The following is a 17,865-nucleotide window of genomic DNA, read 5'->3' as shown; positions in this document are numbered from 1 at the left end:
AAACAAAGGAAATTTTCATTCAAAAATCCAAAATCTGCTCGAAAGCGATCTGAAAGCATAAGAATTCGAAGCAGGAGTTCCAATAAAGCAACAGCCATTGCACAATATCTGCAAAGTCGAATATTCAATACTTGAAAAATTCTAGAAAAATATCAATCCATCTAAAAAAAAGTAACACCAGGAATCATTCATTAAATACAGTCACTAACCATTCATTAAATACAGTCACTAACCAAAGTTAAATAATGTTTACAACAAAGTATTATATATAATAGCAGTAGTAGGTTGGCCAAGGCACCAGCCACCCATTGAGATACTACCGCTAGAGTTATTGGGTCCTTTGACTGGCCAGACAGTGCTACACTAGATCTCTCTGGTTCTTTGCCTACATATACACCGAATAGTCTGGCCTATTTTTTCCACATTCTCCTCTGTCCTCAAAAACTTGACAACACTGAGATTACCTAACAATTCTTCTTTGCTCAAGGGGTTAACTACTGCAATGTAATTGTTCAGTGGCTACTTTCCTCTTGGTAAGGGTAGAAGAGACTCTTTAGCTATGGTAAGCAGCTCTTCTAAGAGAAGGACACTCCAAAATCAAACCATTGTTCTCTATTCTTGGGTAGTGCCATAGCCTCTGTCCCATGGTCTTCCACTGTCTTGGGGTAGTTCTCTTGCTTGAAGGTACACTCGGGCATACTATTCTAATTCTATTTATTTCCACATGGTTTTTTGTAGTTTTTTTTAGTTTATATATGAAAGATCTAATTTAATGTTACTGTTCTTAAAATAATTTATTTCAATTGCTTATTACTTTTCTTGTAGTGTAATTATTTCCTTGTTTCCTTTCCTCACTGGGCCATTTTCCATATTGGAGCCTTTGGGCTTATAGAATCTTGCTTTTCCATTTAGGGTTGTAGCTTAGCAAGTAATGAAATACACTTGGATATAATGATCTAGAGCGCAGTAATTTCTGTACAGTAATGTCACATACACGATGAATTTTCAGTAGAATTGAAAAGTGGTAAGGTAATACAAAATTCAGAAAACTTCTAGAGGTTCTACCAAGTACATTACTGGAGAATATTCAAGTTAAGTCAGAATTCATATGCTGCTAACTGGAATCATTAAAGGCCGCTCAAGAATGACAGAGGCAAGGGACGGTGACATTGCCCTACCGAACAGGACAATGACCTAGAGACTGACCATATATACATATGATCAGCACCCAAGCCAACTCTCAACCTAAGCATTTAACCAAGGAGAGCCAGGCAATGGCAGCTGATGACTTAGCAGATAGACCTATAGGATCCCCCAAACACCCCATCCATACCTCAAAAGGATGGTGAGGGTGCAGCGACCAAAGAAACTAACGAGTTTGAACGGCACTCGAACCCCAGTCTGGCGTTCACCAGTCAGGGACGTTACCTCATCGTCCACCACTACCCTGAAAAGTTATTATGATGGAAGTGGCAGAGATATGCTACCGGAAAATATACTATTCAATAGGTATTAAGAATGAAGATATGTTTTCAGAAAATCCATGAAAAAGCATTTAAAACAAATTCCCCCCCCCCACCCCCCCAAAAAACAATAAGCACCAATCCAGTTTCCGAAAAGCAACCGAAAGATATTGTGATAACAGCATGTTTTGTAGAAAACTACATTTCTATACTGCCTGTACTTCGTAATTTGCCACCAGTGTAGTGGCAGCCTAATGGAGTTAATTCCATAATGCTAATTATTTGGTAGAGTTACGAGCGTGACGGAATATCGCTTCCAGGAGTTAAGCAATAACATATATATTGGAAGGGAAACTTGCATGTAGGGGGCGGAGCTTACTCTGAAAAGTTAGCTGGCGGCAAGTATAGTACCCTGAAGATAATATAGCAAGCAGCCAAGATGAAACGATAAAAAATCATGTAAGGTTAGTAAAGGATTTGACTACTTTTAATAACTTAGAATTAGAATAATAAAAAAATAAAAAAAAATAAAAATCTTATGAAGGGGCTTACCAGACAATAAAAAACAGATCCCCACATTCACGCACCTTAATGTACAATTGCTTCACAGAGGAATAAATAGCATGCTTTCAGAAAAAGACAGTCATACTCATGAACTTCCACTTCACTTCAAGTTAGTGTTGGACTACCTATTCACTACAAAAATCACAGCCAACTTTTAGTGTAATTCGTGCATGGCTTAGGAATCTCAATTGATTGTAAAGTTTCTAATGAAGAATTATGATCCACAGAAGAAACTCAAGGAAAAATGCATCTCTAGAACTTTTTTGACTGATTCATTTGCTATGCTTCTGGTAAGGAAGGGCATCCTACATGGAACTGTGATAATTTGTTATCAAGAAAGTCATTCAAGATGTTACACTGTCAAGTGTCAAACCTTATCTTATTCTAACAGAACCCTAGGTCAAAGTAAAGTGTTCAGTAAAAGTTATATCGTTAAATCTTTTATGATCTTAAACTATTAAGAAATATAAAGCTGGCATGGTGCTGTCAAGTAAACTGTGCCCAGCAAGCTAAGTAGATATTTTACCAAGCCTAAATGTTTCCCTAGAAAGAATGCTAGAGAGTTATTGGGTCCTTTGACTGGCCAGACTGTTCTACATTGGATCCTTCTCTCTGGTTACGGTTCATTTTCCTTTTGCCTGCGCATACACCGAATAGTCTGGCCTATTCTTTTCATATTCTCCTCTGTCCACACACACCTGAAAACACTGAGAATACGAAACAATTCTTCCTCGCTTAAGGGGTTATCTACTGCAAAGTAATTGTTCAGTGGCTACTTTTCTCTTGGTAAGGATAGAAGAGACTCTTTAGCTATGGTAAGCAGCTCTTCTAGGAGAAGGACACTCCAAAATCAAACCATTGTTCTCTTGTCTTGGATAATGTCATAACCTATGCACCATGGTCTTTCACTGTCTTGGGGTAGAGTTCTCTTGCTTGAGGGTACACTCGGGCACACTATTCTATCTTATTTCTCTTCCTCTTGTCTTGTTTTTTAAATTTTTTTATATATGGAAGATTTATTTTAATGTTGCTACTGTTCTTGAAATATTTTATTTCAATTGTTAATTTCTTCTCTTGTAGTTTCGTTATTTCCTTTCATCACTGGGCTATTTTCCCTGTTGGAGGCCTTGGGCTTATAGCATCCTGGTTTTCCAACTAAGGTTGTAGCTTAGAAAATAATAATAATAATAATAATAATAATAATAATAATGTTATGACACAAATCACCAGAAAGAGTGATAAAGATATGTAAACTGCTAGTCAAGATCCCAAATAGGAAACTAAGACGATTTAACCAAGCATATTTGTGAGCAACAAGCAGAATAGGTTATGACCAAAGATTTTAAACTATATTAATCTTCGAACTACCTCTATAATATATTTGCACAGATGGGCAGTGAACTAAACGTAATCATGGTGTTTATTTGTGCTCTATGGTTTTTTTAATGGCCGCGGTATTCCTGAATCATAAGACTGGTTCAATAAAGTGTTTTGTAACAGATTATCATTAGCGAACTAGTTAAATGCGCTGTTGAAGCCCGAACACCTGCACCCACTGCATTTCATTAATGATATATGTAGGCATTCTTGAAACGAGATAATATATCTTTAGACACATTCAAAAGCTAAATTATACCAACGAGCTTTTATTCATTTGATAATACTTAGAAAAAGTTTAATAAAAAAAAATCTAAAATGCTCCAAGACTGCATGGCAATGATGGTGAGGTGCTTACTCAAAAATCCATGGTGGCTGTAAAGGAATCGTTTCATCAATAATTCTATATTTTTTTTTCTTTTTCCAAAAGATATTCAGTCATTCTGAGATGATGGAATACTACCTTGCCGATATGAAGAGTTCAAGGTCATCAGCTCCGTAAACACATTAGAAGTTCAGGATTTAGAAGAGCAAAAAGTGTATCAAACAAAATACCACTCCATATTTTACTCTTGGAGCAGATGAGTATTAGAATATCAAAACAGACCAAAGAGACAGACGGATTAGTTAATATTAAAATATTAAAAACACTGCAGTACTTCCCAAATAATCTTTAAATATAAAGCATGGAAGTTCCTGGCAAACAAAAATAAAGCTTAACCTTCAATATGAATCCCAAAGGGTAATAAATAGAGAGTCGTTCAACATGGAAATTGATAAAAGGTTTGTGAGTTTGAAAGTCAATTACTGTATATCACGAGTTGAAAAAAATATTCATATTGGAAGTGACACTACAAACTCAAGCGATACTGATGAAAACAGAACAAGCTATTTTTCCTTTGATTAAGGGTAACCAGTAAATTGAAAGTGACTAAATGGGACCGTCAAAAAGCTACAGTAAATGATGGGAGATTCCATTTTGCTCACGTATTAGTTTTATGCATATCTCTGCATATTTAAAAATAAAGCGTTATTATCATTACAAGCCTTTTCTGATTTACCAAGGTTCCCTTTTCATGATACTGGAATCATGCATCTATGCCAACAATAACAACACCAACACCAACAGAAGACAAGCACATTGAAATCGTAGTTAACTGCAGTTGGGTCACTACCAACAGATGCAATGTCTGGCAGCAGAAATGATGAGTGACCTTACCAGGCAGAAATACACATAGACAAATAGTTAGAAAGAAAGATTTTTGTTGTAATCGTTGATATCATGGCTAAATAGTAAGCTCAACAGATGTCACAATACACAGAAAACTTCAAGGATCTGGCTGAGGTATATGGAAATATTCGACACAAATTCAGGAAACATGCTGCATTACAGTTTCTGAGTTACTTAGGACACTAAAGAAATGGAGAATCTTCTTCTTTGTCTGCATCTTTTCCCACTTTTATGTGGGGTCGATGTTTCTGGCCAGCGTTCACCATCTACCTCTGTCCCACACTTCATCACCAGTTAACAGCATAATTAAGAATAAAATCATGGACCGCAAAAGCATTGAAAATATGACAGTTAAAGTGTTATTTCACCCAAAAAAAAGAAAAAAAAACATATATATATATATATATATATATATATATATATATATATATATATATATATGTATATGTATATATATATATATATATATATATATATATATATATAATTTATATACATATATATATGTATATATATATATACAGTATATATATATATATATATATATATATATGTGTGTGTGTGTGTGTGTGTGAGTGTGTGTATGTATATAGTCTTTTCAACGAAGGATAAGCTTGGAATGGGATGGAGGGCTTTTGGTAAACAAATTGAATTTATGAAAAAATCCCACTTTCTCTGAAAAGAAAAGTATTTAATCATATGGTCATACTAGTGTTAACTTGGAGCCTTACTAAAGCCTTATAACATAAGATAATTACATAAGCTAGGGAAAGAATACTTATGGATACGAGAGCAAACTAAAGTAGAGGATATTCCAACACCATATAATGAGAATGACATATAATAGATGGACATAAGAATAACAAAATTGTTCCCCGGAGATTACATACGGAGCAGGGGAAGAAAGAGAAGACGATGAATTGACAAGCTAAGAAAATTTGCGGGTACAGAAAGACCGTAACCAGAGAGGAGTAGGACATGTCTGAGGCCTTTATCTTGCAGTGGGCTAGTTACGGCTGATGATGATGATGATGATGATGAAAATTATATATATATATATATATATATATATATATATATATATATATATATATATATATACTATGAAACGCGAAATAGATGATGAATGGAGAAGTATTGAATTTTTTTTTTTTTTTATAGAAGTGATGAATTTAAAGCTCTAGATAGAGACGACTGGAGAAATCTAACCGAGGCCCTTAATGTCAATAGGCGTAGGAGGAGATGTTGATGATGATGATGGTGATGATGATGATGTGTATATGTATATATGTATGTATATATATGTATATACTGTATATATATATATATATATATATATATATATATATATATATATATATATATATATATATATATATATATATATATATCAACACAGGAACCAATGGAGTTTTGCATAAATAAACTTAGGAAAATTATCTTTTTTTTTTTGTGGACTAGACGAGAGTAAGCTTCCTCAATAAAATGAGATAAAGTAAAACCGCGTCCAAATGAAATATTAAAATCCGAACCAAACGCTCACATGGAATTAGATTTATGAAATTTGGATGTGAAATTGAATGCATTCAATCACTATATCATTTTTTTTTTTTTTTTTTAGAAATCTAGTCAATCAAAATAACCTTCATTTCAGAATATTTGGACATCGAAAAATATTTGATCTTTTTATGTTTAATTTGAAGATGAATTTAAAAGAATCCTTATATCATGATTCTGGCAGTAAAAAAAAAAGCAGAATTTACAAATAATTACTCAAAAATTGTATAAATGAAAATTCAAAGACATTCTGGCAACAAATCTTTAAACAACAAAAGAAATATTCTTCAAATCCTAGTCTATTTGACTGTAAACTTTTCTGACGTCATGAGAAAAAATGGCAAAATCAGTTACTAGCTTTAATAAAATTGAATAGTTTGATATGCCAAGTCCAAAGGTCGTCACAGATATGAAAAAAAAAAGTTTAATGACTATTAATAGAACAATCGTAGAATGGGAGGCTATATCCAAACTAGTCATTACATCTTTTTAGCCAGGTTAGCATCCATAAAACAACATTCCTTGAAAAATAAAAAATAAATAAAAAAAATCATATTTATTAGTTTTGGGACGAATGCTTGGATAAAAATGTTTAAACGATTGTCATCAAAGGCATCAGTGAATAAATAAAAAAGTGAATTTCAATGGTTTTCCAATTTATACTGTAATAGTAATGCTTAGACTATTAGGTAAATAAGCCATTGCGGGTAATGTAAATTTTCTGGTGTAAAAACTAGGACAGCAATTTCTACATGAAAGACCATTGAATCTTTCATTGCTTGGTATCTAAAATGAATCCTTAAATTTCATCTGTATTATCCACACCTTCTCTTAAGCATACCAGCTCTTCCTTTACCTACTTTTATGGTTAATCTATCTTTATCTTTTAGTGGGTTAGCACATCACATTTATGAAAGTATAATTCAAATACAGTATATGGAAATTTTAGCAAGGAAACGGAATATAGCTAAAAAGTTATTTTTATTAACAGTTGGATGAATGGAGAGCCTTAATCCCATGGCACATGTAAAAGCCAACATGTGACTGTCAAGAGTGTTAATTGTGACATTAAAAGTGATGTCTACGAAAGATATATTACGGCAGTTTTTAGGATAAATCGGAAATCATAAGTTATGTGCTGTGCCGTATGGAAACGCGGGAAAATTACGAAAGGAGAGGAGGCGTTTAAGTTTTCTGAGAACCAGTAGTAGTTATTAGGCGTTCAGATACGAATTCTTTGTGGCTGTATGAGAAAATTAGCACACTGCTTCCTTTCCCTTAACGCAGAATCATTGTAAAAAAAAATGAATCAATGTCTCCTCTGCCACATAAATCTTATGGAAAATATATTAGATTTCTTCATAGCGCTCTAAAATTCACACATACATATATATAATATAGGTATGTAATATATGTATAATTTTGTATATAGATATTATATACTGTATATACATATACTGTATAGATAATTAAAACACTCTCACACGCTGGCACACACACCTTACCGTGGTGAAAGGGTTTGCGAATCGCCATGATCAGCAAAGCTATACTAGTCAGGACCACCTATATTAGGTGATTTACGGTGAGCGATCAAACAAAACCTCCCACCATCACCAATCCTCGCTGGCCATCGTGGTGTTGAAAACTCGTCAAACCCAGACATGAATAAAGACATGTCTGACTCCTTTGTCCTGCAGTTTACTAGAAATGGCTGCATTTGTTGTTAATAATTATATATATGTGTGTGTGTGTGTGTGTGTTTGCGTCTGCACGTTTCACTGCTTTGGTATCCGCTTGCTAGAGCCCAAAATGTATACCCGTATTTACATGTAAATAAAGCAATACATTCCACTATTCATCACAGCAAACGCTTGATACAAACAAAATAATTATATATATATATATATATATATATATATATATATATATATATATATATAAATATATATATATGTGTGTGAGTCTGTGTATGTGTACACACACACACACACACACACACACATATATATATATATATATATATATATATATATATATATGGGTGTGTGTGTGCGTGTGTGTATGTGGTATGTGTATGACGCATACATATATTGGATATATATATATATATATATATATATATATATATATATATATATATATATATATATATATACAGTATATGTGCAAATATCACTATGTCTAAGCGTGGTTAGTGATAGAAAGCCCGATAAGGATTAAATGCATTAATAGTGAATTACGGGTGGAGAATAAAGGTGATAGTGTTCCTTGGGATATCATTTAAAAATAAAGAGAAAAACAGTTGTGTGCTGTTCTGATGAAAATCAAGCCTGGAACGGATCCTGATAGGAATGATGCGTTTAGCAGGTTCGGACTCTATCTTCTTTCTCACCGCAATTTCTTAGTCCATCAACCCCACTCAATACTGATAAAGCAAAGTCATATTTTAATATATTTTTCCTAATATTTTTTTTTTAAATTTTATTCTAACATTTCAGTAAAAATCCGTTTACAAATTTATATAATATACATCCATTGCTATATATCATGCCAGAAAATTTTAATTTATGGGGTTTTGACATTGAATATTTCTATTTATAGCATTCCTAATACGAAAAGTTCATTTGGCACGTATATATATCTTATTCCTGTGAGATATCAAAGAGGTAGACCTGGGGGGAGAGTGACTGCTCTCCGTACTCTAGTTTTGGGGTGTCTGACTGTGCGTGGATAAAGTACGATAGAGTAAAGGATATGAGATTGGAAGTATATTTAGGAATAGAAGGATAGATATATTGGCTTTGTGTGAGACAAAGATAAAAAGGAAGGGTGAAGTGGTGTTTGGTGAAGTGACTGGTAGAGTATCTGGGATTGCAAGGGGTAGGGCAAGAGAGGGTGTAGCTTTTTTGCTGAGTGAATGGATGACAAATAAGGTAGTGGAATGGAATGGAAGTAGATATCATCTAGGTTAATGTTAGTATGGGTTAGGTTGGGTAGGGAATGTTGGGCTTTTGCTAGTGCATATGGGCCAGGTTGTGAGAAAAGTGAAGAGCGGAATGAATTCTGGAAGGAATTGAGTGGGTGTGTAGAAGGACTGGGTAGAATGAATTATATAGTTGTCATGGGTATCTTATATGATAGAGTGGGTGCTGGAGAGGTAGAAGGTCTCATTGGGAAGTATGGCATACTCGGTGAAATAGAGAGTGGTGAAAGACTGGTAGATATGTGTTGAGCAAGAGTTGGTAATAAGTTGCAGTTTTTTCAAAAAGAAAGAAAATAACAAGTATACTGTAGATGGGTAAGAGTAGTAGAAAGGGCATGAATGGATTATATGCTGATAAGTAGAAGAATGTTTGGAAGATTGAAAGACGTGCATGTGTTTAGGGGTGTGGCTAACGGTATGTTACATCATTTTTTTTCTGGTGGAAGGAAAATTAGTAGTAGCAAAAGAGTGGGGGAATTAAGTGGCGGGGGATGTAAAAGGGAGGTAGTCAAGATTAAAGAGTTAATAAAACCAGAGGTAAAAAGTGAATATCAAGAAGGGTTGGAAATAGCATATGACAGAGTGAAAGTGAGAGAAACTGATAATTTAGAGGAGTGGAAGTTAGTAAGAGAAAATTTTGTTGGGATTGCAAGTGAAGTGTGTGGTAAGAGGATTGTTGGAGGCAGCATGAGGAAGGGTAGTGAATGGGGGAATAAAGGAGTGAAGATAAAAGTGGACGAGAAAAAGAGTAATAGTGTAGAAAAGTATGAAAGATATAGAGAGAAAAATGTGGGAGTAAAACGTAAGATATCTGGCTGAGGCAAAGAGGGCGGCTGAAAGGAGTTTGGGTTGTTCATATGAAGAGAATAAGAAGTTTTGGAAAGAAGTGAAGAGAGTAAGGCAGGGTGGTTCGAGAATTGAAGAGACAGTGAAAGATGGAAATGGAAGGTTGTTAAAAGGAGAGGAGGCAAGGAAAAGGTGGGGGGAATATTTTGAAAGTTTACTGAATGGTGACGATAATAGGGAGGCAGATATAATTGGTGTTGCAGGTGTTAAGGTGCCAGTGATGGGAGAGGAGAATGAGAGAGATTTTTACAAGAGAGGAAGTAAGGAGAGCACTAGAGGAAACGAGAGTAGGAAAAGCACCTGGTATAGATGGTGTAAGGACGGAGATGTTAAAGGAAGGGGTCTTACTGTACTTGAATGGTTGGCGATATTGTTTAATACATGTTTTATGTTGCCAATGGTACCAGTAGACTAGGTGTGTGCATGTATTGTACCACTGTATAAAGGAGAGGGAGATTTGCAAGAGTGTTGAGGTGCCAGTGATGGGAGAGGAGAATGAGAGAGAGATTACAAGAGAGGAAGTGAGGAGAGTGCTAATTGAAACAAGAGTAGGAAAAGCACCTGGTATGGATGGTGTGAGGACCGAGATGTTAAAGGAAGGGTGAATGACTGTACTTGAATGATTGGTGAAATTGTTTAATATGTATCTTTTGTTGTCAATGGTAGCAGTAGACTGGGTGTGTGCGTATATTGCACCACTACATGTAGGTAAAGGAGATGTGCAAGAGTGTTGTAATTCAAGGGGTATTAGTTTGTTGAGTGTGGTTGGAAAAGTGTATGGTAGAATTCTAATTAACAGGATTAAGGATAAAACAAAAAATGCAATCTTAGAAATACAGGGTGGTTTTAGAAGAGGTAGGGGGTGTATGAATCAGATTTTTACAGTTAGGCAGATATGCAAGAAATATTTAGCAAAAGGCAAGGAGATGTATGTTGCGTTTTTGGATCTGGAGAAAGCGTATGATAGAGTTGATAGGGAGGCGATGTGGAATGTAATCAGGTTATAAAATTGGTGGAAGGTTGTTGCGAGCACTGAAGAGTTTCTACATAGGTAGTAAAGCATGTGTTAGGATAGGAAATGAAGTGAGAGAGTGGTTTCCAGTGAGAGTGGGGCTGAGACAAGGATGTGTGATGTTGCCATGGTTTTAGAAGAAGTAGGGGATGTATGAATCAGATTTTTACACTTAGGCAGATATGCGAGAAATATTTAGCAAAAGATAAGGAGGGGTATGTTGCATTTATGGATCTGGAGAAAATGTCTGATAGAGTTGATAGGGAAGCGATGTGGAATGTAATCAGGTTATATAATTGGTGGAAGGTTGTTGAAAGTACTGAAGAGTTTCTACATAGGTAATAAAGCATGCGTTAGGATAGGAAATGAAGTGAGCGAGTGGTTTCCAGTGAGAGTGGGGCTGAGACAGGGATGTGTGATGTCACCATGGTTGTTCAATTTATTTGTTGATGGAGTGGTGAGAGAGGTGAAAGCTTGAGTGCTTGGTCGAAGATTGAAACCGATAGACGAAAGTGCTCATGAATGGAAGGCAAATCAGTTGTTGTTAGCAGATGATACTGTAGTGGTTGCAGACTCGAAAGAGAAGCTTGGTCGATTAGTGACAGAGTTTGGAAGGGTATGTGAGAGAAGGAAGTTGAGAGTTAATGTGGGTAAAAGTAAGGCTATGAGATCCACAAGAAGGGAGGGTGGTACTGGGTTGAATGCCATGTTGAATGGAGAGTTACTTGAGGAAGTAGATCTATTTAAGTACTTAGGGTCTGTTGTTGCAGCAAATGGTGGAGTGGAAGTAGATTTACGTCAGAGAGTGAATGAAGGATGCAAGTGTTAGGGGCAGTGAAGGGAGTGGTAAAGAATAGAGGGTTAGGCATGAATATAAAGAGAATTCTTTATGAAAAAGTGATTGTACCAACTGTGATATATGGATCGGAGTTGTGGGTAATGAAAGTGACAGAGAGACAGAATTTGAATGTGTTTGAGATGAAGTGTCTGATGAGTATGGCTGGTGTATCTCGTTTAGATAGGGCTAGGAACGAAGTAGTGAGGGTGAGAACGGGTGTAAGAAATGATTTAGCAGCTAGAGTGGATATGAATGTGTTGAGATGGTTTAGCCATGTTGAGAGAATGGAAAGTGGCTGTCTGCTAAACAAGGTGATGAATGCAAGAGTTGATGGGAGAAGTACAAGAGGAAGGCCAAGATTTGGGAGGATGGATGGAGAGAAGAAAGCTCTGGGTGATAGGAGGATAGATGTGAGAGAGAGAGAAGAGAACATGCTAGAAATAGGAATGAATGGCAAGCGATTGTGACGCAGTTCTTGTAGACCCTGCTGCATCCTCCATTCGCTTGATGGTTGCGGAGGTAGCAACAGTAAGGGATTCGGCATGTGAAACGGGGGAGGGTGGGCTGTGGCACCCTTAGCAGTACTAGCCAAGCTCGGCTGAATCCCTAGTCAGGCTGGGAGGAGCGGAGAGAGGATAGGTCCCCTTTTGCTACTTTGTTTTGATGTTGGCTACCCCCCAAAAATTAGCAGAAGTGCCTTGGTAAATAGAATATATATATATATATATATATATATATATATATGTATATATGTATTATATGTATATATGTATTATATGTATATATATATGTATATATATACATATATATATATATACATATAGATGTATATATATATATATATATATATATATATATATATATATATATATATATATATATATATATATGTATATGATGAAAATGTAGCTAATTTTACAAGTTTTTCTTCAGCAAACAATCTAGTCATTGGATGAACTCTTTTCCACCACAAGGGCACACAAATATACATGGACTTCACCATGTGGTAATTACAAAAATCAAATTAATCACATAGCCATTAATCAGGAGAGAAGGAGGACTCTAGAAATGTAAGAGGCTATAGAGGTGCAGATATTGGTAGTGATCACCAACTCCTCATTGCCACACTGTAATTAAAACGGAAGCAACCAATAGAAATGTAGACAGAATACCTAGGTTTGATACAAATAAGCTTCTAGAGGTGACTCTGTCCTTGTAAGGAGAACACCACAGGATTTGCAATGCTTGCTCACCTGAATGCATGAAATATTACATGAGGTTGGGCTCAAGATAAATAGACAAAAAGACAGAGATGATGGTGAGAACGGAATATGCAATGAAAGATGAAATATCATTGGAAGGAGAAAGGATTAATGACGTAGAATCATTAAATATTTTGGAACTATGATCTCTAATAAAGGGTCTTTAGAATTGGAGTTCAATGAAAGACTAAAAAAAAAGCCAATCAGACAATGGCTACGTTGAATAACATTAGGAAATCAAATCGCCTGAAATTACATATAAAAATCAGGCTCCACTCGTATATCAGTTTTGTGAGTTCGGGGTTACTGTAAGGACACGAATCGTGGTATGACAATAAAACAATATCCAAAAGGTTTTGCAGATTTGAGAACAAAGCCCTCAAAAGAATATTGGGAATTAAATGGCAGGACAGGATTAAAAATAAAATTATAAGAGAGATTACTTGAGTACCGTATGTGGATGAGATCACAGTGAGGGGTAGATGGAGATGGTTTGGGAATGCTCTTCGCATCCCCAAGAGTGATTAGTTCACCAAACTTCAAACTGGGCTTCAAAAGGCACTAGAAGAGTTAGAAGACCAAGCTTACATGACTGAGAACTATGAAGCGTGAAGCAGATGATGAATGGATAAGTATTGATTTAAAAGCTCAAGATAGAGAAGACTGGCGAAATCTAACCGAGGTCCTTTGTGTCAATAGGTGTAGAATGAGATGATGATGATGATATATATATATATATATATATATGTGTGTATATATATATATATATATATATATATATATATATATATATATATATATATATATATATATATATATATATATATATATATACAGTATACATATATATACATATTCACATATGTATATAAATATATATATACATATATATATATATATATATATATATATATATATATATATATATATATATATGTGTATTATTATCATCATCATCAGCTGTTACTAGTTCACTGCAGAACAAAGGTTTCAGACACGTTCTTTCACTAGGGTATGTTTAAAGTCTTTTTATGCCAGTTTATAACCGTAAATTTTCTTAGTTCGTCAATCCACTGTCTATTCTTCCGTCTTTTCTTTCCCCTGCTTCTTTTGCAATCTCTAGACACCCTTACAGTTGTTCTCAATGTCCATCTATTGTCTGTTATTCTTATTATATGTCCTGCCAATGTCCATTTCCTCTTCTGTTGTTAGAATATCTTCTACTTTAGTTTGATCTCATATTCATGTTCCATGGCTCTTTCAGGTGTAACTAGCTTATATTCTAAGGCTTCAGTAAGGCTCCAAATTTCGGATGAATAAGTTAATATTGATAGGACCATTTAATTAAATACTTTTTTTTTTTTTTTGGAGAAAGGCATTTTACCTTTCATGTTCTCATTTTGTTTACTAAAAGCTCTCCTTTCCATGTTTATCCTTCTTTTAAATTTGGTCTCATGGTTCGGGGAAACACTTACTATATTACCTAAGTATGTATATTCATTAACTCCTAATGGTTGTCTGCATTTTCATTGAATTTTACCTTAGTTTTACTCATATTCCCTTTCGGGCCTACATTTCTGCGTTCCCTATTCAAATCTTCCATCATCTTTTGCAATTCTTCCTCTGATCCACCAATACTAATTACTACATTTTCTCAATCTATATTTTCTATAACTTCGTCTATGCATGCTGTGAATAATTTAGGAGCGATGGGTCTCCTTGTCTAACTCGTTTCTCAATCAGAATTTTCTCACTAGCTTTATGTATTTTTACGATTGCTGTACTTCCTGTATAAATATTTTCAAGTGTTCTAACATAAGATTCATCTATTCCTTGTTTTTTAAGGGCTTTTATTACTGCTGAGGTTTCGACAGAATCAAAAGCTTTCTCCTATTCTATAAATGCCATACATAGTGGTTTGTCATACTCTGTTAATTTTTTCATTGGGTGGTTGATTACATGGATATGGTTAGTTGTTGAATACCCACTTCTAAAGCTTATGTGCTCTTTTAGTTGATTAAAGTCTAACTGTCTTTCTATTATGCCTAATAGGATCTTAGTAAATATTCTATCTGTTACGGAGAGTAAACGTATTAGGCAGTAATTTTTCAGGTCTTTTGTGTCTCACTTTTTCATGTATTAGTATAATGATAAAGTTTTTCCAAGCAGTAGGTATAAGAGCCATCTAGAAGAAATTTGGTGTAAAGTTCAGCAAGTTTTACTTTTATGAAATTTCCTCCATCTAATATTAAATCACTTTTTAGGCCATCTTCTCCTGCTGCTTTACCTCTTTTCATGCCTTTTAATGCTTGCTTTACTTCTCCTAATGTTACACTGGTTCAGGCGTTTCATTATTTCTATTAGTGAAGATATTTCTTATATCACTATTGTATAGCATTGTATAGAAATCTGCAATTCTTATCACTCCATCTCTATTATTGATAATCTCCATTTTCATCCTTTAAAGCAAACCCTGTTGGCACCTTCTTCCGAGTCTTCTTTTCATCAATTTGATGCTTCTTCCTTTCTTTAGTGTATCCTCAATAATGGTCTAATTGTGTTTACGAATGTCTTGGGATTTTAGTTTGTTTATTGCTTTGGATAGTTCTGCTAATTCTAAGTCATCTCTCTTGGATTTTACCCTCATTTTCAATCTTTTCTATGTTAAATTTTTGGTCTTTTCAGATAGGTTTCCTTGATCTTGTTTAGGAACTTCTCCACCTATATCTTGTGCTGATTCCAATACAATTTTTTTTTTTGTTAAATTACTGATCAATTTTCCTATCCTTGCATATTTCATCATGAAGATGGGAGTATCTATCTTATATTGCTAGACTAAACTCATCATATTTTTCTTTTATTAGAGGAGTGTTTATGTCTTTAATTAAATTTCCTCTTCATTTCCTTAGATCTAAAGAAATTTTGCTTCTCACCATTCTATGGTTGCTTGACTTTAACTTGGTTAATACTGTTACATCTTTAATGTAAATCAGCTTGTTTCACTGAATAAAATCTATTTCGTTTTTCGTTTCTCCATTTAGGTTTCTACATGTACGTTTTAAATGTTCCTTTTTGTAAAAAAAAAAAAAAAAAAAAAAAAAAAAAAGTGTTTATGATTTTAAGATTGTTTCTTTCGGAAAATTTTACGATCATGTCTCCTTAGTCATTTCTTGTGCCTACTCCAAAATTCTCTATTGCTGATTCTCCTCTCTTCTTTTGTCATACCTTAGCATTTAAATCACCTAAAACAAATGTAAAGCGAGTTTTATGTTTTTTCATAAATATCTCCAGATCTTCATAAAAAGTTTCTATTTCTTCCTCTGTATGGATGTTGTTGGTGCATACCTCTGTATGATCTTCAGTTTATACTTCTTTTTCAGTTTGATATTTAATTCTGCAATCATATCATTAGTACTAAAAAATTCTTCTGTTATCTGCAAGATTTTTATTAATAAGAAAACCCACTCCATTTTCTCTGTTCCAATCATGTCCTCTGAAGCAAATTATAAGGCCCTCTTTTAACTATTTAAGATTCTCCAGTTCTTTCCATCTCACTTAATCCTATTATATCCCAATATATATATATATATATATATATATATATATAGAGAGAGAGAGAGAGAGAGAGAGAGAGAGAGAGAGAGAGAGAGAGAGAGAGAGAGAGAGAGAGAGAGAGAGAGAGAGAGAGAGAGAGAGACTATATTCTTGTTTGTCCTAGATTTAACTGAATCCAAGTAATTCTTCAAATCAAGGGCTTCCTCTCTACCAAATGGTGATTATTCTGTTATTTCAACCATTATTCCATTTCTCAATTGGACTTCATAAGTCTTCAGACCACGTTTCCACATTTATTCTGTGGAATTTGGTAATCCTTGAATTGGATGATTCAGCTTTTATTTCATTCCCTTTCCTCTTCTTTTTATCTTTAAAGTCCCAAATAATCTATCTTCTTTCTCCTTATCTTGTTTTCTTCCGTGTTTAATTTTGAGAAGCGCATCAGGTTGCCTTTCCTATTAGCTTTTTACTTAGAAGGAATCCTATTCATGTTTCTACCAAGAGCTTCCTTGACACATTCTCAATCCGATAACGTAATTCAGTAACATTGTGTCTTGATAACATGTAAATACATTTTCACTTACTTTCAGAATCAATCTCCGTGAATGTAAACTATTGTAATCTGAGCAAGAGAGAGAGAGAGAGAGAGAGAGAGAGAGAGAGAGAGAGAGAGAGAGAGAGAGAGAGAGAGAGAGAGAGAGAGAGAGACATATATATATATATATATATATATATATATATATATATATATATATACTTTAACAAGGAAGAGAAAATAAAGAGAGCTTACAACACTGCATACATGACTTGCACTGTACCAGCAATTTCTTTCTTACCTAATGCAGCTGCAGGAGTCTGACGTCTATCGTACTGCCCACTATGGCCGACCCGGAACAGCTGATCCAGCTTCGATAACTCGTTTCCAAGGACTGGATACCTCCTGTTGCCCCTGGGGAAAATAGCAAAAATATAAATAGACTCTGTACAAGAAAGCCATATCAATAATGCTTTCTTGGAACTTCTCTTTGTATTTCCTATGGAGCAATCAATGTGAATGAATTTGTATATAATCCAGAAATCTCACAGCTTACAATAAGATTCTTGAAAAGGAAAATCAATTTAGAAGAGTTTATCTAGTCTTTTACCTAACACATACAAGAAACCTAAATCCTTCATT

General features: G+C 34.5%; 1 protein-coding gene across 2 annotated transcripts in view; it reads right to left on the bottom strand.

Annotated features, from left to right (window-relative positions):
• The window catches only part of LOC137622218 (glycine receptor subunit alpha-4-like), a 300,662-nt gene that overhangs the window by 179,374 nt on the left and 103,423 nt on the right, over window positions 1-17,865 (bottom strand). For both annotated transcript variants that reach the window (XM_068352710.1, XM_068352702.1), the window contains one exon: window positions 17,525-17,637. In XM_068352710.1, coding sequence (XP_068208811.1) covers window positions 17,525-17,637 — 113 coding nt within the window. The remainder of the gene's footprint in view (window positions 1-17,524; window positions 17,638-17,865) is intronic.

This window comes from Palaemon carinicauda, chromosome 2, assembly GCF_036898095.1.
Source record: "Palaemon carinicauda isolate YSFRI2023 chromosome 2, ASM3689809v2, whole genome shotgun sequence".
NCBI classification, from domain to species: domain Eukaryota; kingdom Metazoa; phylum Arthropoda; class Malacostraca; order Decapoda; family Palaemonidae; genus Palaemon; species Palaemon carinicauda.
This window is presented reverse-complemented; position numbering and strand designations above follow the sequence as displayed.